The 24,322-nt window shown below is 43.5% G+C and overlaps 1 protein-coding gene across 5 annotated transcripts in view; it reads right to left on the bottom strand.

Annotated features, from left to right (window-relative positions):
• The window catches only part of SUGCT (succinyl-CoA:glutarate-CoA transferase), a 629,460-nt gene that overhangs the window by 95,770 nt on the left and 509,368 nt on the right, over window positions 1-24,322 (bottom strand). The window contains exon 14 of one of the 5 annotated variants that reach the window (XM_027835948.1): window positions 2,011-2,164. The exons of the other annotated variants lie outside the window; for them this stretch is intronic. Coding sequence (XP_027691749.1) covers window positions 2,022-2,164 — 143 coding nt within the window. The 3' untranslated portion in view covers window positions 2,011-2,021. The remainder of the gene's footprint in view (window positions 1-2,010; window positions 2,165-24,322) is intronic. 5 annotated transcript variants of the gene reach the window in all.

The raw sequence follows: 24,322 nt of genomic DNA, 5'->3' as shown, positions 1-24,322 counted from the left end.
ATTAGTAATAGTAGTACTAATAGCAAAAGTAATGATAGTAGTAGCAATGGTAATATTAGTAATAGCAAAAGTAATAGCAGTAGTAATAGTAATAGTAGCAGCAATAGTAAAAGCAGTAATGGCAATATTAAAAGCAGGAATGGTAACAGTAAAAGTAGCAACAGCATAGTATAACATTAGTAATAATAAAAGTAGAAGTAATAGTATTAGTAATAGTAATTAGTAGGAGTAGTAGTAGCAAAGTTAGTAGTAGCAATTATAGTGGCAATAAGAGTAGCAGTAGTAATGGGAGTACTCATAGTATCAGCACCCATCAAGTTCCACAGCAGGCAATATAGGACAGAGGCAATGACGCGTCTCAAAGCCCAGATGAACACTGCATTCTTCATATCACTATTATACCATTATTCATTTTTCCCCACCAGTCAAAAAAGGCTGCTTCCTCTCTATCAGAAATGTTTGATGGAGAAAAGGAATCAGTGAATGGATGACCATTTATGAAGGTGGGGTTGTGAAACCAGAGAGGTTGAAAACCATGCCTGGAAAGTGAGGGATTAATCAACAATCATCACTTAGGAAGTGGCTGTGATGTGCCAGAAGCTGAGCTGGGTGTTGAAGAGTTAGACAGAAATAAAATAAAAGCCCCTGCCCTCAAGGTGTTTATATTCTATTCAATGCATATGCATCATACTATACACATATACATACACACAGGGTAAATACAAGATTATGGGTGAAGGTGGTTACTGGGCTGCGAAGGGACCACATCAGGAAAGACTTCCTTTCAAACAGGTGTTTAAGCTAAGAGCTAGAAAATGAAGCTCCGTGTATAGCTAGTCTTGGACATCCAAGGGGCCCCCAATCATCCTTCTATGCCCTCCCACCCCGGCTGATCACCTTCACACTGATTTGGCTTCCCGGAGCTCCGGGATCTTGGCGGAATTGCTCTGTTTTTAAACATGCTGATCATTTTCAAAGCCCTCTACCCTAACTTGTCATACCCAGAGTTGCCTTAATATCACCCATTCGGGAAGCTGTCATTCTGAGAGTCCTTTGTTTCAGTTAGTTAGTTAGTCAGTTATTTCTGATTAGGGAGGGTTACTTTAGAGCCTGCATAATCAGCCCCCGACACACAGGAGGGACTTGCTAAATGCTTGTTGATTGGTCTGGGTTTGCATCTACGGGGCGATTGCCTCCAATAAGAGCTGATAGCTAGCACTTACACAGCGTTTTAGTGTTTGCAGCAATTAGCTTCTTTAAGCCTAGAGGTCAATGCAATGGCCGTAAAGGTCAATGTGGTTCCTTTCTCTTTAACTTTAAGGAATTGCTTGTTAGACAACAAGTTGTGAGTTCAATCACAATTGCTTTGAGCTCCCAATTAGGAAAATTCCTAACATTTAGGCAAAGGTTGAACTTTTTGCTCAACTTTACATCTGTCTCTAACTCCTAGATTCTTTGTAGTTAACTATATGTAGATTATATTACAATGTCTGCGGATAGACAAGTACAAGAGAAGAAGTTGGGGAAATAGCTGACTTTGTCTTGGGATTTGCCCCAGCCTGGGTCTGCTACTCCAAAATGGCTGCAGAGTCGATGAACCTGCTCACTATCTCCTCCTCTCTGCCATGATTCAGATCTACCTTCAGTATGCAGAGCCACACACCCTAATTTCTGAAATTCTCCCCCCCCCAACTTGTTTGATAATTTATAGTTGATTTCTGGAGACATCACCAAGTTTCTCAGTTTACTGGAATCGACTTCCTATCTGATATCATTTCATTCTATCCAATGACTTTCAAAGATGTTTCACACTAAGTTCACGGTATTTAGATTGACTGAAACACAGTCTCACCTAATTAAGGCATCAGAGCTAAATTGGGGTGAAGTAGTTTCAACTCCACTCTTACACTATCTCATTTGATCCTTTCAACAACACAGTGAATTAGGTATACTTATTATCCCCATTTTCTAGATGAGAAAACTGAGGCAAAGAGTGGTTAAGTTACTTACCTAATAGCATTTCACAGGGAGTGTGCCCACCATGCTTGAGAGCTTCCTTCAGAAATCCTGACACTGAATGGACCCCAGTGGAGCACTCCTGCCAGCCATCGGTTTCCTAAGACCAGTTCTCTAAGGTGGGTATTCTGAATTGGAGGTTCATGAACTTTTAAAAGAAAACATTTTGATAACTATTTCAATATAATTGGTTCCTTTGTAATTCTATGTGTTTTATGCATTTAATAACATTACTCTGAGAAGGGGGTCTACGGCCTTCACCATACTGTCAGAAGGGTATTTGATGTAAAAAAAAAATTAGTTAGGAACCCTGAATCTAAGAGATTATAGTATTTGTTGTTTCTCTTCAGTTTGGGGAGAAAGGTCATCAAAACTAATGATGCCACTTTCATGGAAAAAGAATTCAAGATGGAAATCTCTTGCCAAGGACCTTGGGCTAAGTATTCTCTAAGATTATCAGATAGTAAAGAAGTATCTATTAAGCACCTACTATGTGCCAGGGACTGTACTCAGTGCTTTATAGGCATCATCTCATTTGATCCTCACAACAATCCCAGGAGGTGGGTGCTATTATCAATCCCCAATGAGGAAACTGAGACAGACAGAAGTTGAGTCACTTGCCTAAGGTCATGCAGCTAATAACCTTTTTAGGCTGAATTTGAACTCAGAGCTTCCTGACTCCAAGCCCAGCACTCTGTCCACTGCACCACCTAGTTGCCTCACTGGATAGCCAATAGACAGCAGCACTACCGGCAAACTACAGGTATATATAAAAAGACCCAGACAACTTATGTGAATGTGAAGCAGAACCCGGTGACATGGGACAGAGGGAAAGAGAAGTCATGAAAACTCTCTGTTCAATCCCAGGGAGGTTCTGGAGTCATTAACACAAGTCCCAGATGAAGAACACGACCAACAAGATGGATTGGCTAATGGAATCTGACAATTTGCTTTTGGGAACTTGATCATAAGAAAGCTCTCCTCTCTCCTAATTTTGGAGATTTATCATGTAATTAGTTATGCTTTAACAAACATCTAGTTGGCCCCAGATAACTGTTTTTCCCAAATGTTTCAAACTTAACAATGTTGTGTGTGTGCGTTTTTAAAGAAAAAACACAAAACACAAAACAAAACACCCCCCCCCCAAGAAGCCCACACTCGGAACGACAAGTCCTGCCAATGCTTCCTCCCTGCCAAGTCCTATTAGTATAAATGAATGGTTTATTTTAAGAGATGCCTGATAAATTATTCTACATAATCGGTAATGAGGGGACTGTCAGCAAAGGAGAATCATTTCCAAAATTTACTTGGCATAAAGGAACAAGCTGCTTCTAACTAAGACGCTGTTATGTGGCCTTAACCCCATTGGATTCTATTAATCTTCTTGCAAGAGGAGGGATCAGCCAGTATGTGCAGTCATCAGGGATGAGCTTGCTGCAGTCTCTCGGTCTGCAGGCTGGGAATTTGCAGCACAATGGGACGATTTCAAACTTTCCTGAAGCAAATCTTCCAGCCACCGCATTTCCTCTCCAGGGTGGATCGTGGGGTCACACTGAGAAGCCTTTGAAGACACCTATGGTCTTCTCCCCAGGTCACATAGTTAAGAAGTGGCTTAGCTGGATTTCCAACACTGGTCTTCTGGCTGCTCCAAAACCCGGGCTCTCTTTACCTCATCGCACTGTTATCACAAGGCACTGGGTTGGGATCAGATGGGCCCCAAATGGTATCATAAAGAGGAGTGGACATTAGGGTCTAAACTTGCTCTAGGAATTCAATGGTTGTAAAATGCTTTATCTGGCTTAGCTGGCTCTATAAATAAATTACTATTATTCTCATTTCTCTTATCTTTCCTTTCCCCCTATTAGAGTTCAGTAAACATTTATTAAGCATTTACTGTGTGCCAGTCTCTGTGCTAAGCACTGGGAATACAAATACAAAAAAAGAAAGCTTTCCTGCCTTCAAGGAGCTTACAATCTAACGTACATAAATACACACAAAACATAGAAAAGTGGGAGGTGGAGGAGGGGTGAAGGAGGAGATGTCAAAGAAGTCCTTAGTAAGTGTGGCCAGGTGGGAAGTGAGACATCTGAGGAGATGTCAGTCCTCTTCCTTCTCCTTCCATGCAGGAGTTTATGGTTCCATCCTTCAATGGGAGGAGCAGAGGGTACCAATGAGTTGTGAGGAAGAAGGCTGACTGGACCTTCCAAGATGACAAGCTTTTCCAATGATGGGTTTACTGAGGACATGATGGAGAGCTCAAAGAAATCCAGAATGAGAACGGCCAGGTGGAAACAAGGCGATGGCTGAGGGCATCCAGGTTCAGGTCAGACACAAATGGTCCCAGGACGAATCACTATCCCACTAATACCAATGTTGTTGTCGTCAATATTTTATGTTGTTTGGATTATGGCACCGGTGGATAACTATTTTTAAAATTAATATAATGCTGATGGCGATAAGGATTTTAAATATTGTCACAAAATAATAAAGGACTGTCATCAGATCCTTTATGGCTCTAGTGAAACATGGACCCCGGGATTAAGAGAATGTGTCTCATTAATGTGTAGATAGATGGATAGGTAGTTGGGCAGGTGGATAGATAGGTGATAAATAATCATCTCTTTCAGGGGATCTTTTGTAACCTTCCAAGGAAAGAATGTGAAAAATCTGTAGGTTAGTCACAGATATGGGAAATCATAAGAGATACAATTTACCAACGAAATGTGATAATTATGCTTAATGATTGCCATTCAGCCTCCAAAGCATTCCTCTCTGACTCCATAAATCTGTGGAATGAAAGATGCTGATTTGGGATTCCTTATAATATGAAGTGAGATTCCTGAAATTAGAGGCAGGGGGAGGGGGGTGTTCATCTGTCATTTCCCAAAAACAGAAGGAAAGCTCTGTGGTCTTTCAAACTGTTTCCCTTAGTGAAGAGGAGGAGGTGTGTTTTTTGCCCAAGTGTGGCAACCAATCTCCTCAAAGCCCCAATGGCAAGAAAGAGTTTGTGGTCCAAGACCCGTCGTGGCTAAAAGCCCATGGCTCTCACAAGAAGGGAAAGCATGCTAAAAGGCAAAGAGAAAAATCCAATAAACCCATTCCCCAAACCCTTTCCCACCAGGACAGCCCAAGTCTGCTCCCCACAAACACCCTCTCCAGACCCAAAATACCTCCTTAGAAACCTCCCAACACTAATGGGCCTCCAGGTCCTTCCTCTCGAGTCAAACTTTCTGCCTTTCTACAGCTGAACAGGCATCCACTTAGTCTTCTGAGGGTCTGCGTAATGTTCGCGGCCAGCCCCTATCAAAGCTTGCTGAAGGCTCCAAGTCAGAGATAAAAAGGGTTTCACACAATTTATGCTGCTCGTATTTTGTGTTTAATATGTTTAAACATGCGGACCAAAGCTCATGCTTAATGCACGGTGGTGTGTATACAAGCTGCCTACATTACAGATGAGCCCCGGGAGCTGCCGCCTAACTTCCTCCAGCCCCAGCCAAGAGAAAAGAGGCTGCTCTTCTGGGGAGGAATTACAACAGCCCAAGCATTCTGAGCAGCTTCAACCATCGGAAAGCACGGGAGCCCCCCTGAGGTCTGCCTGGGCAATTTGGGGCCATTTTCCAGATGAGGAAACTGAGCCCCAGAGACAGGAAGCAACATGCTGCAATAGAAAGAGAAGTGGCTCTTTAATCAGAGAATCTGGGTTCAGATCTTACCTCTGATACTTAATAGTGATGGCACCTTCAACTGGTCACTTAGCCTTCACTTCATTTTCCTTATCTGCAGATAGCCTCTGAGGGTCCTTTCATATCTGTATCTATAAAATGGGGGGACTTTCCCAGGACCCTAAATAAAAAAGAGTGGTAGGGCCAGAATGGGTATACCAAATCCCTGCCTGCCACCCTGATGCTGAAGCCTGGGGGCCATTTGGCTGCTCCCAGTTTCCCCACAATCTCCACTACGGATACCACCTAGCTAATGGATAGGTGCTCACATCACTGACCGATGCTGCTGCTGGTTCAATATCCGTAGTATTGCCCCAACCCACAGTAGGGAAGAAAAATTTAAGTTCAAAGATTTGGAACTTAGTTATCTAGCCCAAAGATTCTTTACCTTTTTGAGGTTGAGGGCCCCTTGGACAGTCCAGGGAAGCCTATGGACCCCTTCTCGGAATCATGTTTTTAAACTCACAACATAAAATATACATGGATTACTAAGGAAACCAAAGGTCAGTGAAAATAAAGATGTATTGTTTTTCCATATAAATTCATGGAACCCCAAAATCTATCCCCAGGCCAATTTCCAGAAACTCAGGTGAAGAATCAATGATCTGATCCTAAAGCCTCATTTGACAGAGAAGATAACTGAGTCCCAAAGGACAGAAATGGTTGGTTCAAAGTCAAACTGTGAGTAAGTGTGAGAGATGGCATTTCAAACCAGGGCTGTGGACTCCAGAGCTAGCTCTCTGTCCCCAACCCAGCAGGGTTTTTTTCTTTTTACTACACTCAAGAATGTCACGCTGATGGACAAGGACACTAGCACCCCCTCCCCCACAGATTCTTCATCTAAGGAAGTATAAACTCAGGGCTTTGGCTTCTACAAGACGGCCCCCCGCCACCGTCCACCACAAAATATAAATATCAGGGCTCACGGCATCAACTCTGAATAAGTATGAAATGTGGCATCAGCGGAAATTCCAGGCCTCAGAAAAGTATGCATTTTGAACCAAATTGGTCCAAATGACCACCCAGTTTCTTCTGTCCTAGAACCTAAGAGTGAGTCTGATTATTTGCCAATGCGGACAAAGGGGAGCACTCAGGTTTTCTCTTTATATTTGCATCAATCTAGTAAAAAAGGAAAAGGATCTTGTTGATTTCATTACCTTTGGATTAACACTGAGCACCTAAGGCTCCTCTCCCCTCATCATCCAAAAGTATTCCGCTGCCTCGATCTTGTCCCCAGAATTTCCCCTCTGACCATGATCTTCACTCGGTCCTTCTTTTTCACGTAGAAAGGACAAAGGCGTACCCAACAAAGGACCACCCAGCCTATTCCTGAAATACTTCTTACCACTGTAACCTCAGACAAGTCACTTAAACTCTTTAGGCCTCAGTTTCTACATCTTTAAAATGGCTCAGGTGGCCTTGGGAACTACTAAAATCTCTTCTAACCCTACATTTATCATCCTATAACCCTATAAATCCATTTTCTCTTCCACATAACATCCTTGAAAATACTTGAAAACGTCCTCTCTCCGGAGTCGTTTCACCTTCAGGCTAAACATCTCTACTTCCTCCAAGGAGCATTTGTACGACACAGGCTTCAGCCTCTTCCCTACCTCAATGGTCTTCTTCTGGACCTTCTCCATCTTATCTCTGCCTTCCTGACCACAGTTCTCCAGCTAAAGTCTCCCTAGAGGCGCACAGCCTTGATGGATACAGACAACAGCATAACGTATCCAGAGATGAAGATGGAAACTCAACCTTGGTGAACATTGATTACAAGGCTTACTCTGGATCCCCCCTAAAGCTAGTTCCTTCCCTGCACTGATGCTCCCCAATTTATCTTGTATGTTTGTACCTAGCTGTTTGCATGTTATCTCCTCCACTAGACTGTAAGCCCCTCTGCTTTTTTTTGTATCTCCAATGCTTACCATAGTACCTGGCACATAGTAGGCACTTGATAAATGCTTGTTGACTGACTGATTGACTGATCAGACAAATCCTCCTGAAGAACATCTCTGCAGTTTCACGACTGGGTGGGTAGTCAGCATGAGCAGTGTGGACAATGACCACAAAGGGAATTGGCTCAATTATCTGGTGTTTTTTTCTTATTCAGGGACAGGTTTTGTTTTTAGTAATTAGAAAGATATGAATCATTTCAGTATCTTAAAAATTATTACCTGTTAAAAATCACTAATAAGAATTATCAATAAGAACTCCTCAATAGCCATGATTAGCTCTTGATGGGACAATAATGTGCCCCCCCCCCCAACATGCCTTAGTCATCTTTTGCAATTGTAATCTTTTGGGTAGATTGGAGATATGACCCTTGCGGAAGAAGCCAACATAAGATCCAAGCCCCTAAATCTTTTCAAGGCTGTATGAACTGTGCACAAACTACACGAGGGGATTCAGGAAGAGCTCCTCATATGGGAGGGGGTCCTGTTAGGCCAGAGACTGCAAGCACCAAGTAGGCTGGTGAGCTCAGAAAGTCAAGGTCTCTCTACCTCAGCCATGAGTAATGAGGAAGTGATAGATTAAATTCTCCGGGTGCCGGTGTCTGGAAATGTCTCAGGGCTGATTTCCATTTGCACATGTGTATCCAGACTGAGCACATCGGTCCCTGAAGAATAATCAGCAGCAACATCTCTTCTTAGGGACCTGCTGAAGCATTCTTTCATATTACAAACTGACCTCGAGTATTTCACTTTTATTCATTTTATCCTGCTTAAGAAGATGGTATTTGCAGACATCCTTACTCCAATCATGGTTTTTTGGGGTTTTTTTTTCCATTTTCTAGACCAGCTAAATACATTGATAAAGCTGCTTCATTTCCCACTGGCTCCCAGATCTCCTTCCCCTGCTAACAGAGAGAAAGGAGAGACTGAGCTTGCTTTCAGACATCGCGGTGGGTCCAGTGTTAGGAGAGGGGCAGTGGAGAGGAGAGGAGAAGAACCTCGTGGTTCCCCCAATGGATTCAGCAGGGCGCAGAATCCAGGGATTTGATGAAGTGGATCCACTTTAGTGAACTACGAGCTATTCAGCAGATGTCTGCGTGGGGCAGATTTATGACAGCCATTTTCACTTTTATTTCCTGTTTCTCCATCCATCTACGTAGCCTGGCCGGGGAAGCCTGAAATAGCTATAAAGTGTTCTCAGCATTGACCTCTAAAGTGATGGCACCTGAGGGAGCAATCCGATTGGACAATACTCGTTCTGCACCATTCATGGGAAGCTGGGAGCCTTTGAATGAATCTGCTGGCCTCCCCTCTCTCCACACAAACGAGCCAGAGCACATCTCCATCTTCCCAAACTCATTTTAAAAGGTGATTCCAGAAAGTTAACAAAATCAACAATTCTTATAGTACTGTTATATTACAGCAAAACGTCGCTTATCCAGACATCAATTACCTAGCAACTCAGCCTAACTCACCATTGGGAAGCAGGGAGTTGGGGAAACGGGTCTCTATTCAGCCAAAATGCAGGTCCCAAGTTGGAGGCCAAAGCTCATGCATTTTATTCATGGGAAATTCCCCGAGTGCCTCAGTCTGCTTAGTCTTTCTTTCCATGCAGTTCCGACAGGTTTAGTTTTGTGGTTGGCCGGCCCACACCAGTTTAGAAAAGAGGTTCTTCATCTTTTTGTGTGTGTGTTACGGACCCCTTTGGCAGCCTGGTGAACCCTCTGGACACTTTCTCTAAATCACATTTTTAAATGCATTAAATAAAATCCATGGGATTTAAAAGGAAACCAATTATACTGAAATAGTTACCAAAAAAAAAAGTTCTCAGACCCCAGTTTAAGAACCCCTTGGAAGCAACCAATTAAATAATGAGACCGGACTTCTAGAGGTAGACTCTAACCACAAGAAGTGTGACATTTTTCAACCTTCAACAAGTGGAAAATCATGAAAAGATCATAAACAAACAGTAGACAACCTCAGAAACCCTGACAAGCAGAGGACATTTAGTGTAGGAGTGATCAGCCCCATACAGGCAAGAAGCCCTGAAGACCTGACTTTATTACAGCCCAGGGCCACAAGTGATGCCCATATGCCCACCCTCAAACTCTCCAGAAAAAGCTGGATTCTGGGCCACGGGATCTATTTAGAAAGACAGGACCTTGGGTAGCATGTGTGAGAAAGATTTCTAGTAAAAATTGTGGAAATTTTGAGGTTTAAAAAATTAGGGCCCAGCTAACTAGAAAACCATTTCTCTGGAATCCTCTGTTCCCCCATGAGGCTGGATAAATTAAGGGCGCGTTTATTAGGATGACCCTTAGCCACATCAGAAAGTCATAAAGCCATGGAATGAAAGAGATGAGAAGGATCTGGGCAGCTTACACACCTGAACAAAAACCCTGGAGACGACACACCTAACAAGTGGCCAAGCAATTAATTAATCAGTCCTGATGATTTCGTGCCTGCTATGTGATGGACACTGTGCTTGGCACTTAGGATAAAAATACAATAAATGAAACAATTCCAACTTACAAAGAGTGATGTTTCAATAAGACAGACAATAAGCAAATGTGTGTGAATGTATGTATGTGTACAGCTACATATATTCACCACAAATGTAAAGTTTATATATAGACAAATTTACAAAGTTGTTGAATCCAAGGTAGTTTGGGAGGAAGGGCACTAGCAGTGTGGATGATCCTAAAAATCTTTATATTGAAGTGGTACCTGAGCTTCATCTTAAAGGCAGAGGCAATGAGGCAGACATAAGTAGGAAGGATGGACTGTGCATTGGTGGGATGATGGGAGATGGAGAGTGAGAGGGGATAAGAGCCTGAACAAAGATGGTAGCTATGAATAGAGAGAAGTCCACTGTAAGAGATGTTGTAAAGGGACAACCAGTAAGATTGGGCAGCTAATTGTGTGCGTCAGGTGAGGGAAAGTGAGGAGTCCAGGATAATGCTTAGGCTGTAAATCTAGGAGGCTAGAGGGATGGTTGTACCTACAAAAGAATCAGGAAATTTTAGAAAAGGGAATCTGGAGCAGGGGAATAGACAAAAAATAATGAATTCAGTTTTGAACATGATTGAAATGTCCATTAAGCAATTGGTGAGGCTGATGGGGTTAAATATACAGACCTACAAGTCATCTGCCTAGAAATAATAACTTAACTTTTGAGAACTGATGAGGTTACCAAGAGTGCAGGAAAAGAGGAGAGCACCCAGGACAGACCCTTGGTGAGGGAGAACACTGGGAATGAAAGGGGGTGATATGGATGATGAGCCAGTCAAGGAAACCAAGAAGGATTGATCAGACAGGTAAGAGGTGAACCAGTAGAGAAGGGTGTCAAAAAAAACTCAGAGAGGAGACAGGATCCATGATGGCTAATAGTGACAAAGGCAGCAGAGAAGTCAAAAAGATGAAGATTGAGAAAGACAATCAGATTTGGCAATTAAGGGATCATTGGTAACTCCAGAGAGAGCCATTGCAGTTGAATGACAAGGTTGAAAGCCAGATTCCAAAGGGTTGAGGAGTGAATGACAGGACAGGAAGCAGAGTCGGGGGTGTAGACAACAAAGAGTTTAGCTAAGAAAAGGAGGAGAGAGATAGAACGATAGTTTGGGGGGAGATCAGCTCTACTGAAGGTTTTTTAGAGGCTGGGGAGGCGGGACTCGGGCATAGCTGACAGCAGCAGGGATGAACTGGTTGATAGGGAAAGGCTGAAGATAGGAAGGGAGTGAGAATGACTGAGGCAATAATGTGCTGCAGAACATAGGAGGATATGGGATGAAATCCACACGTATAGGGATTGGCCTTGGGAAGGATACATGTCACCACTTTGTCAGAGCCTCTGGAATAATGCAAATTTGATTTCTTGAACACAGATCAAACTGAAAATGGCCAAAGTCATCATTTTCTGCCCCCTCCCCAATTCCCTTGGCTTTATCAAATGCACCACCATTCTTTGAGTCTCCCAGGCTCAAAATGTTGGTGTTAGCCTGAATACTTCCCTCTCTATCACCCTGCGTACCCAATCCAACATCTGCCTAAAAGCCCTCCAGTGAAGGAGAAACAGAGAGAAGGATGAATTGGAAAGGGCTAGGGATTGGAAACAGAGCCACCAATGAGAAAGCTGTTACAGTCGAAAGGCGAAGATGTCCTGAAGAATGTGGTGGTAGTGAGGGTGGAAGGAATCAAAGAGAGATTGGGGGTAAAGAATGGACTTTGTTGTTGTTATTCAGATGTATGCAACTCTTCCTGATCCCATGTGGGGTTTTCTTGGCAAAGACACTGGAGTGGTTTGCCATTTCCTTCTCCAGTTCATTTTATAGATGAGGAAACTGAGGCAAACAGAGTTAAGTGACTTGCCCAGGGTCACACAGCTAGGAAGTATCTGAGGCCAGATTTGAACTCAGGACTCCAGGATTCGCACTCTATCCCCTGTGCCACTTCACTGCCTGAAGCATGGATAGGATTTAGTAATTGCTCAAAAACGGGGTCAGGGGTGTTCAGGGAGAAAGAGGGAGAAACCAAGAGATGATTCATTTCTAGTTTGGGTGATGGGGAGGATGGTGATGCCCTCAGCTGAAGGAGAGAAATGGAGATTAGGGATGGGGCTAGGGGAGAAGATGTGGGTTTCGGTTTGGGGTCTTCCTCTGGCTGAGAATGGAGAGGGAAGGCGTGCTTCCTCTTCCTCAATGGCCTATGATTTTATTGACAAAGGGATTCCCAGTGAATGACTTCCTCTAACAATGCAAATCATCACCTGTTTGACAGTGAGATGCCTCAGAGAGGGACCTGGGGCACTATAAATTTCAGTGACTTGCGCCAAGGGCAGTGCTAGAACCCAGATCTCCCTGATGAGGAGACCAGCCCTCTATCCACCATCCAACACTGCCTCTTGATATTTTGACAAACAAAACAAAAAGTATCATTATGATTAATAATCTCCACCAGTTACAAAGGACTCCGTGAAACCTTCCAGACCCAGCTCAAACATCACCTCTTCCACAGCACCTTCATTTACGTCTCTATTCTGGAGGCCACAAGATGGTGCCACCATGCAGAAAGCAGGGATTGGACACGGAATCTAAAAGACCTGAGTTCAAATGCAGCTGTGGGACCCAGGACAGATCATTTTACCTCTCTCTGCCTCAGTTTCCTCAACTGTAAAATGAAGATAATACTAGCACCAATCTCTCAGAGTTGTGAGGATCAAATGATCTTGTTAAGTGCTTTGCAAAACTCAAAAAAAAACGCATGCTACCTCTTACTTAGCATAAGTGATCTGACCTCCAAGTCTGATCGCTTTTTAATTTTTTTGGCACCTCTCTCTGGCACTATCACTTTCATGTAATTGTCTGTATGCTTTATATCTCCTTTATAGATATATCCTTTATATCTCCTCCTAGATAGGAATCCCATCAAGACTAAGTTCTCTTACCTCTCTTTCCATAATATTCCACAAATACTTATTGAATTAATATTTTATGGGCCTTACATGTGAAGCAGCAAAGACATTTACGAATGATCTATAAACTTTCATTGTAAATTAGTTATTCCTCGAGCATAATTTGTACCTTGTACCATGAAGAGGACTATAAGATTTTGACTTGTGGGGAGAGGGCATCTATCTTCATTCCAGGTTTTCTTGAAAGAGTAATGCCCCTATCGGATCACATTCTGCCTCTGGCATGTATATCACTATGACCTTGGACAATCACTTCACCTCTCTGGAACTCAGCTTCCTCATCCATTAAAAATAAAGGGTTGGAGGTGGAAATTAGGCAAATTTGCTTTTCAGGAGTTGCCCCCTTTTAAAATGTGAGCTCCTGGAGGGCAGGGAGCATGTTTTTGGCTTTTTTTGTATCCCAGCCCTTAGTACAGTGCCTGGCATATAACATAGTGAGCACTTAATTAATGCTTGCTAACTGAGTTTCATGGGTGCAGATAGCTCTGATTTTGGACCTGAACTGGAGCCCAGGGTCTCAGCCTTAGCCAGTTGTGTGAACACAGACAACTTAACTCCTCTAAGCCTAATTTCCTCATGTATAGAGTGAGGCAAAGGTGATTGCTACTCCTGCCCTGCTCCCAGGCTTGGAGAGAGACTTGGCAGAGTGATAAATACATAGGGAGCTGTTATTGTAAGGGCTGGATTGAGTAAATCAACCAAGACACTTCTTCTGCCCCCATTTAACATAGGTGATGGGATGCCCCAACCAGGTCTTGATCAATCAATCAGGCATTAGACTAAGTGTCCCACCCCCCAAGGCCTAGCTGAACTGGAAGGGAGTACAAGGGGCATTCAGATTGGCTGACTGGGCTGCACCGGCGGGGCCCACTGCTACCAAGAGAGCTACTTCAGAACCTGAGAGGTTCAAGGAGAGAGCCTTCCAGCCAACCCCCCACAACAGCATTGACTGAGGAGGAAAGAAGAGCCTTGGGCCTCAGGCTGCATTCCACCACCACCCCACCCCACCCCACCCCCCAGTCACGTGTTTATCCCTTTACTGGAATAGGATCCCACGAATGCTCCTAGCTTCTGTGGATCGGCTCATGGGAGTGTCTGCGTTGGGAGCCAAGATGGACCAGGAGCAGATCTGAGGCACAGCAGAGACCTCAGAAGAAGAGCTAGCCCACACTGAAGGGGAATTCTTTGAGAATCCCGACAAGGCCAAAGGATGCTTTAGCAAAAGCACTTCCAGAAGCTGTGAGGTTCTCTTCTGCCACACCCAAGTTTGCAAACTTGAGGCCACAGTCCCCTGGATTTTGTCCACAATTGTGGAAGAATATGTTACAAAAAAGGGGGGGGGGTGTCACTGACTTTTCTTGTTATAGCTAGCATTTATCTAGAACTTCAGGGTCTGAAAAGCACTTTACATAGATTAACCTTATTTGATCATCACAACAACACTGCAAGGCAGGTGCTATTATCAACCCGATTTTACAAATGAGAAAACTGAGGCTGGTAGAGGTTAGGGGAGTTTTCCAGGATCACACAGTTGGTAAGTGTCTGAGCTGGGATTTAAACACAGGTCTTCTTGACTCCAAGACCAGCACTCTATCCATCTGGCCTGTCTACACTCTTACTAGATGACCTTAGTAAATACCACTTTCTAAAAGCTAATTCAATATGGCGGACTAATCATGGTATAAAGTACACTGGTGGGGGCTCATGAGCTATACGGCTCTAGAAAAGATACCACCTCATACATGAAACCTTCCTTCATCCGATCCATCATCTGAAGGTGATCCCTCCTTCCTGCAACATACCATCACTGTTTGTACCTCTCTGGTGTACTCTTCCCATTGGCATGACTGTGCTTAGCTCATTGTTGTCTTTTAGAGTGGAAAATACTTGAAGGTAGGGGCTGTGCTTTGGTCACATTATTTCAACACAAAACAATATGCCACGCATTCTGCTTACTGGGTTGCCTTTGGGCAGATTTCAAAAACCACAAACAGCAGAATTAGGCTTAATTATATTTGTGGAGTTTTAAGTGAACTTAACTAATGAGCCCATCACTCCAAAGGAAAGTCATTTTCTACCTCTCCTGGGAGAACTTCATACCCAATGAAGCACTTCCCAATCTTTGTGGAGCTCTGCTGCATATTTGTATAATTTTCAAGAATGGGCATTACATCCTCAGACTATTTGGCTGCAAAGTCTTTAATATTCTTAGCAATTCCTATACGTCTATGGTAAGACTCCACATCAGTCTACAATGAATTAACCATAACCCCTCCTATTCTCAGCCTGGACAGTCATTACAATTCCACAAGTATTGGTTAAATGTCTGCTATATCAGGCACTGTGTTAGGTGCTAGGAGGTAAAGCCAGAAATTAATCAGCCCCTTCCCTCAATGTAATGGGGTTACATTCTACAATAGGGAAATAACATATGCACAGGGGAAGGAAAAAGAACATGGAGTAACATGAAGTAATTTCTGGGGGACAGAACACTAACTGGAGAGGTCAGGATGGGTATCCTGTTCCAAGAGAAAGACATAAGCTGGTGATTGGAATTAATTACAGGGACCATCCCCCCTTTTAGGAGAAATGGAAGGCTAAATGCCAGAAAAACACAAAGGTTGAAAGACAGTGGAAACTGCAGCCCCCTTCTCCCACATCTGCCCTGTTCTGAGGCTTCTCAGTGATGGGAAGGGATGGATACATAAACTCCTTGACAACAACCTAGAATTTAGGGACTTTGAGGACAGGAGCCAATTTTGGTTTTCTCTTTGTAATCCCAGCCCCTATTAGCACTGTGCATGGCATACATCCAAACCCTCAAATATGTCCTCAGATCTAGGAGCTCAGCAATGCAGATGTTGCCTCCAAAGACATCATCACGACCTCTCTCTGCCTACCCATAACCTCCCATCACTTCACAAGGGTCTTCTCAACAGGTTGGAGGCTTTCCTCACTTTCCCCTTCTATCTTGCAGGTACCAGGAGAACACTCCAGCCATCGGCCTGCAATGCCTCCCTCTGGCCACATGCACCAGCCATCTTCTCTTCATCTCAGATATTTCTCTGATGACATCTCATACTCACATTCTTCTTTGAAATTCCAGATTGGTCACATATTGCAAGCATGTCACATGGTAGATGCTTAAGAGAGGCTTTCTGATCTGAATTACACAATATGCCCCTAGTCATCCTCCCAAGGAAAAAAACAAACTGCCTTTTCACCCCCAATCCCAACACCTCAAAGTATCAGTGCACATTGCCCAGGACCCAAGGAGACTCATACGTATGAAGTGCACAGTAAACGTTTGTTGACTTGAATTGGTAACAGAATTGGCTCCCCGGCGACTCAAGGTGAAAGTCAGTATCTCTAGGATAATGAAGGTCAGCATTTTCAGGCTTCCTCCAGACATTTCCTCAGAAAGTTCCAAGAGTATTCCAACTCCAACTCCAAGGCTTGGACTTGAATGGGTCTTAAGGCAGCTCCATGGAGGGACCTGATGGACCTGGAGCCTTTACAATTGACTGGGACCCCTCCCTGTGTGAAACACCTCTTGTGGTTGTCCCCTGGGGGTTGAGATGAGACCAAGAGTTGTCCAGGGACATCCTCTGGCTCTATGCAGTAGCCACTGCAATTCCCTGGCTAGATAAGACAAGGAGTAAAGACATAAACAAACGAGACCTTGTTGGACAAATAACCTGGCTGGGATGGAGTGATAGCAGCAGATGGGGCCGGACCAGAATCTCCTCCAGCGAGAGGTCAGGCTTTGGTAGAAGGCCCCCAGCACCTGGGGCCTCCCTGCTGCTCCCTGTCCACTCTGGGCCACTTACCTGTATTAGGAAGCTTGTCTTTAGTTTCAAGTTAAACCTGTCCCTTTCCAGCTTTCACCCGATATTCCTAGTGCTCTGCCTACCCCATCAAAAACAAATTTGGGCGGGTAGGAGAGAGACACAGACAGACAGAGACAGACAGACAGACAGACAGAGACAGATAAAAAGAAAGATAGAAATGGATTAAGCACTTTCTACATGGTTAAAAACAAATACAGGCAAATAGGACTGTCTCTACTCTCAGGGAGCTTACATTCTAGTAGAAGAAAACCAGAAAAAAAGGGAAAACACCTTCAGTGTACAGACTTGACCTAGGCCATACAAACAATGGGCTATTTCTTTAGGCCCTGTCACAGATGTAAGTAGACATATGCTTTTTTTTTCTTTGTTAAAAAAAAAGCCAAAGATAACCTTTGACCTAATGACTCCACTCCTAGACATATATATGGCTAAGAGGTCAGACAGAAAGGTTCCCTCGATATTGTTTTTCCACATCAGATTCGTTTAGCTGATGCGTGGATATGTTTTGTTTTTCTAAAATTCATTGTTATAAAAAAGGATTCTTTGGTTAGAAGAAGTTATTAGAAAGTGATGAAAGAGGGGAAAAAAAGAAAACCATTATTTTTGTTTGCTTGTTTTTAAAGAGAAAAAGAAGTGGTAGGCTCATTTCCAAAAAGCAAAGCAAGATAAATAAGTGAATGGGTGTGCATTCCTGCCCCTTTCCTCATAGAGACCCCCAGGAGCCACATGGTTCTGATATGGTCATCATCAGCTAAATCACTTCTCCTTAAATTGAAACTCTAATTCCTAGGCCTAGTCTAAGGCATCCAGTGGAACCCCATCCAGTTTAATCCCATTTCTCTTGGGCCAAAGTATGCATATCACAAACAGAAACATAATAATTCAGACCTACATAATGCTTCCAACTCTACAAAGCACTTTTTCATCAATAATCTCATTTTTATAGCACAATAATTCATGCACAAATAAATGGCTGTGCAGGTCAAGGGAATAGGTTGTTTGCAAATGCACGTGTGTGCACACAGGAATGGCCAACAATGAAATTAGCTAGCTGATCTCCACATTTATCAGAAAAAATTCCACATTTGCCACTTCACAAAAAAATGCTATTTAGAAAAAAAAAGTTCCTGAAAAATCAGTCGGTCCAATGCTATAGGCCCCTCATTTGTTGTGTGCCTTCAGAAGAGGCAACTAGGTGGCACCGTAGTGCATAGAGCGCTGGGCCTAGAGTCAAGGAAGACCTGAGTTCAAATTTAGCTTCAGATACTTATTAGCAGTGTGACTCTGGGTAAGTCACTTAACCTCAGTTTCCTTAATCCTAAAAGGAGGATAAAAAGAGTGCAGACCTCAAAGGGTTGTTTTGAGGATCAAGTGAGATATTTGTAAAGTGCTTAGCATAGTGCCTGGCATACAGAAGGTGCTTAGTAAATGCTTATTCCATTCCCTTCCCTCCCTTAAATAAATCCCTTAAATCTCTCTTGGGCTCAGATTCCTCATCTGCTTCTTCAACACGTTCTGGATCACAGCTCTAGAGCAAGAACCTTGGAGATCATCTAGAGCCCTTCAACCTGATTTTCTAGATGGAGAAACTGAGGTCTGAAGTGGAAAAGCAAATTGTCCAAGGTCACACAAGTCGTGGCTAGCACCAGGTATTGCTGATTCCAGTGACAGTCCTCTTACTGATGTCTGTCGGATTTACAGTCTTGGTGACTTGAGAGGGGCCTAGGTGTGGGAGCTCTGGCAAACACACCAGACAAGCCTGCATGCAACCATTGCCCTCACAAGTTGGAGGTGGGGAGGGCACAGAATTTGACCCATATTCCAAATCCATTCATGAGAGTAATGTCACATGGTACCCCAGCGGGGGGTCCCCTCCTCCCCAGTCCTCTACGAGCAGAGAATGGAAACAACCTGAGTTTCCATCTCACCTTCCACCAAGGGCAAAACGCTAAGCTCTCCTTTCATATACGTGATGTGTTAAATAAGGATAAAGAGGCACAGCCATCCAAAGAAAACACGGGGTTGACAACTCAGAGGGTGATGCTTGATGTGCTGGACAAACACTGGAAGGGCCCCCTTGTCAGAGGATTTCCTCAGCTGTAAGTGAGAGGGCATGAGTTGATAAAGGACTAGTCCAGGCATCTGGGGCAAGTGGAGGATGGTCTAATTGTAAGCAGTGCCCAGAAAACAATCTCATTCATGCATTTCAAGGGTTTTTTTCTGTGTGTTATTTTATTCATCCTGATGTATTTGTATTTCCAGTGCCTGGCATGCAGTCAGCACTTAAATGCTTGTTGACTGATCCCCCAAGGCTAGTATCCTCCTAGCCTCCCCGAGTTACCTTGCATTGAACTACTTTGCATTTGTACTAATTCTCTTTCTTTGTATTTGTATATATAGGCTTGTCCCTTCCAATAGAAGGTAACTGCCTTGAGAGTAGGATTGAGTTTTGTTGTTTTTTTTTTTTTCATTTTGGTCGCTGTGTCTCTAGCAACTAGCCCAGTGCCTGTCACACTTAGTAAATACTTGTTGAATGATAGATGGACCAAATGATTGTGTCATTTCGGCCACTTTCCTCTTTTTCTTAATTCTCACTCATCCCCCCCTGACATATCTCCCCACTCTAATACAACAGCAACCACTGCCCTGGTCACCCACATGCACACCTGCCCTTTGAAAGAAGGTCCCAGAAAGTGGAAAAAAGAAAGGAAGCAAGTAGATTTGGGTCATCCTTGGCTTTAAAACTTCTCTTTTCCAATGGCCAAGTCTTCTTAATCCTCAAATCATCAAAATCCATATAGAGGGCATCCCTCTGGATTGGCCGTGGATCCTGGTGGCAGGGGCTACAGCATTTTGTTTCTGGCTTATCCCATTTTGTTTCCATCTCTAACCCTAGTAGGCTGCCTGACACAGAGCAACAGAGAGGTGGGGGTGGGGGAGATGGATGGGAAGGATCCCAAGAAACTTCTTGATGCAAAAGGGGTGGGAATAACTTAATTTATTTATTTTTGTATCTGAAGAGATCCAAGCCCCACAGAAGATCTTGGTTACTCTAAAGGTCACCTTCATCTTGAGTGTGGTATTTCCCCCAAAATGTCTGTCTCCAGATTGGGAATTTGGTGTTCTTCATCTGATTTAAGACCAACCGTTTTAAAGTAATAATTTTCTTTTTACCCTCCTTGCTGAGAAAATCCACAATGGAAGATTTTAACACACACACACACACACACGCACTCAAACACAGAGAGAGAGAGTCTGTAATTCACTGCAAATGGAGTGAAATAGCTAATGGAAATCTGCTTTTGATTAGAGATAAACCCCCAATAAGGAGAGTGCCGGCCATCACTTGTACTGTTCTCCAGACTCAGCTATCATATTGCTATAAAAGGGCAAGATGGGGCCCTCTTCTCTCAAAGAACAGCATGGTGTCATTTCGATTTTCACTGTAGCTTGAAAAAATAAAAAATATATTAAGAAAAAAAGTTGAAGTTTTCAAGAAAGATGACAAAGACTCTCCTAGGACTGAGAACCTTTAAAATACAGAATGTCAAAAGGTAAGCCTCCCCTGAAGGGATACATGACATCAGGCAGAAGCTATCTCAACGTAAAGATGAAGCTTCCTAGCTTATAGATTTTGTAGACACTGCTTTGAAGCTCAGTTGTGACTGGCTTTACGACTAGCCAGCTGGTCTCGGACTCCAGGTGGAAGAATATCGAGTGTTTTCTTGGGGCCTCAGTTTCTTCATCTGTTAAATGAAGGGGTTGAACTGAACAGCCCACAACAGCCCTTCAGCTCTGGATCTATGACCCTAACATCCGAGGGGTGAGATTGGGGTTGGCCTTGGAAGGAACACCATTGACATGGAAGTGGTCAGGATTCAGCCCAGTGCCTCAGTTTGTTTCCATTAAGAAAAAAAGAATCTCCAAATGGATAATGGAAGGCCATTTTGGAGTTGTTGTGGTTGCTGTTGCATTAGTCTAATTCACGCCCCACCCACCCATGGAAACCCCTTATCCTTTTAAATCATTCCAGAAGAGTTATTCAAATCCTTTTTTAAACATTCCCATTTGTTCTGGTTTTCCAATCAATACCAATCTATCATTTATATATTTACTAAAGTAAAAAAGAAAGTATTATGAGGATTGCCAAATGAGATGATATATATTATGTCGGCTAAGTTCCTGCTCTGGTACTAAATTCCTCAAAATTGAAATCAGTTGCACAAATGTAAAAGACATAAGTAGTCAGCCCTAATGACTAAAAAAGGTGAATGAGGTAACGCAAGTATGGGCTGTTTGTCTCAAAAGTATCATAAATAGGAAGAAGAAATTAAATTTTTTCAATCACCATTCACTCTGCTCAAAGGAAAGAATGTGTATACATAAAAATATAAATAGATAAAAATATCCAGGCACACACATATTTCTCCTAACCCTGGCTGCACCTTGGCTCCCTAAAGGATCAGGGACACAACATTTCAGCTGTGTCCTAGCTTCTCTCTGGTTCAGAAAAGACATTTCTGCCCACCTCCCACTCTCACAGAGTGGTAAGTCACCCCTTGCAATTCTTCCCACACCAAGAAGAAAACCCCAGAGAGCTTGCACAATCAGCCTGCAGAATGCACTAGGCAATGCTGAATAGCTGTTGAGATGTCGCAGGCTGCATTGGAAAACACCCTGGATTGTTCATCAGAGGACTGGGTCCAAACTCTGATTCTGTCATGCAAGGAAGTCCAGTAACCTCTCTGGGCCTCACTTTCTTCATTTATAAAATGAGAGAGATTCCTTTCCAGCTCTAAATCTGCAATCTTATGATTCCAGTGCATTTAGCATGAAATGCACCGCTAAGCCTTGGTTAAGAGAAATTATTGACAATTCTGAGCTTTTCCATCAAAGTGAGGTCATTTTGGCCATGCCTCACCTTCATGTCTTGGAGGGTGGGGTGGGGAAGAGAGCAAATACACGGTTTTAATAAGATTGGGCCACCTTGGGATGGTCTAGAACTAAGTGTTACCTGCTAAATCATACAAATCATCCACTTGACATCCACAAGAGAAGTTGGCTTTGCAGCCCAGCTCTGCCACTTAGGAGCTGGATGACCTTGGACCAGCCCAGTCTCTGAGCCTCAGTTTTCCTTCTATAAAATGGGGGGGAGGGTGAAAAGGGGGCTAGAAGGCCTTGAAAGCCTGTTCCAAGCTTATCATAGCTATATCATTAAGCTATGATCCAATGGCCATTCCAGTGCCATCCAGCTTTGCATCTCTGCTCTTAGGAGCTTCTCATCCCTTAGGGGTGGCGGTCTCCCCATCTTCCCTGTCGAACCTTGTTTCCATAACGTACCTTGTTCTGTGGACCAAGGCTGCTTCTCTTCATTCAGCACATTAATCGAGCTTTCCAGTTCTCTGACATCATTCCTTTGGAGTACTTACAGCCCGCTCTCATGTGCCCGATTGTCTTCTCTCCTCCAGGTCATACATCTCAGATTAGTCACATTTCACTACTTCAATTGTATCCTTTAATCACCTCGTCGGCCCTGTCATATTTTTTAAAAGTTTCCTTCCACTTTATCTGTCTCATTTATAAGCTTGAGCTCTGAGAGTTGTTCAGTGCTCCCCGACGCAGCCTCCAGGAAAAGGAAGCATCCTCTTCTTCTGCAGGGACGCCACGGCCATCGGAGGCTGGGCTAATGCTTACGTGGGCCCCACAAGCTACCTGGTGCACACCCTAGCCAATTTCTTCAACCCTAATCCATTTCCGCTATGAAAGCAGGTCCAAGGACAACAGAAATTAGGGAGGGAGATCCAGGCATCAAAGGGAATATGATGAAAGCTCATCTTGACTAGCTTGTGTCAGTGCAGCAACTCAGCTCATCTCCTGGGCTGTATTTCTCTTGGCTCTTCTCTTATTCAAGAGATTGGGGGTCATTTGTATTCACAAGATCAGGCATCATGAAAACACAGATCTAGGCTGGAAGGGACAATCAGGAAAGGCACTGGACTCTGCCATCTTGGAATATGCTGCCATTCAGGGTAACGTGTGCCATGGGGTGCTTGTGTAGGAAGGTGGATGGCACGGTGGATAAAGCATGGGTCTTGGAAGACCCTTGGTATTCTAGATGTATGGCTCTGGGCATGACACTTAACCCTCTATGGGACTCAATCTTCCTCATTTGTAAAATGGGAATAATAATAGTGCATAGCTCACAGGGTGGTTAGTGGGGCTTAAATAAGTAATACGTGTCAAGTGATTTGCAGGACTTAAAAACTATGTGAATGATAGTTGTTGCCATTATTATTACACTTTTATATTATTTTTATACTATATTTGGGGGCAGCTAGGTGGCACAATGGATAGGGCACTGAGTCAGGAAGACCTGAGTTCCAATCCAACCTCAAACACTTACTAGCTGAGTGACCTTGCCTCAGTTTCCTCATCTGAAAAATGGGGATAATAATAGTACCTACCTCCCAGGGTTGTTATAAAGATCAAATAGATAATAACTGTAAAGCACGTAGCACAATGCCTGGCACATAGTAAGCGCTATATAAATATTGGCTATTATGATTAACCATTGGATATATGTGTTCTGCTTGGCTCCAGGGAGTGAGAAAAGGAGGACATTTTGACTTGATGAAAGGAACAGCTTTCTCCTCGTAGGAGCTGTCCAGAGCCATTAAGGGAGGTCCCCCTGTTTGACCCCTTGCAGGGGATATGGCAGAGAAGATTCCTACTCAGGTACCTCTGGGCTCTTGGAGATTCTAGATATAAAAGTACAGCTCTTCTCCCCCACCGGCTCACTGGAGACAGCCTTCTCTCCAGCTGCAGAGGACATTGGCTGCAAATGGGTCCTGTGTGGCCCCAGACTCAGCTCTGGGCAGATTAAAGCCTGAGGTTTTTAAGTAGATATGATAAATGGGATCGATTATACGACTGCATTTATTACCATGGCTTAAGAGAGACGGCTGCAGTTCTTTCTTTCCTTCATTTTATTTTTCTTTTTAAATTAAGGATCAAACTTTTAACCACTTGGAACATTATTAACCCCTTCATTTCCACTGCCCTCCCCTGTCTCCTCCTGGTCTCTTCCTTACCCTCACCTTCAATCTCTGGCTTCCATATTAATATAATACAGCTTAGGACAGTCTGGGTGCAATCTCTCTAGGCAAAGGAAATACCAGGCAGGCTTGACTCTTTCTGGGCTGTTTACACATGACTCTTCTTCATTCACTTAATGTTCCAGTCCCCTGTTGGCCGATTCCCATTGCCCACTTTTGTGGCTTCAGAATGAAGCTATAAGTCTTGCTCCAG

Source organism: Vombatus ursinus, unplaced genomic scaffold (assembly GCF_900497805.2).
Source record: "Vombatus ursinus unplaced genomic scaffold, bare-nosed wombat genome assembly UNPS02014817.1, whole genome shotgun sequence".
In the NCBI taxonomy this organism is placed as follows: Eukaryota; Metazoa; Chordata; class Mammalia; order Diprotodontia; family Vombatidae; genus Vombatus; species Vombatus ursinus.
The sequence above is the reverse complement of the archived record's forward strand: the minus strand, read 5'-3'. Positions and strand labels throughout refer to the sequence as shown.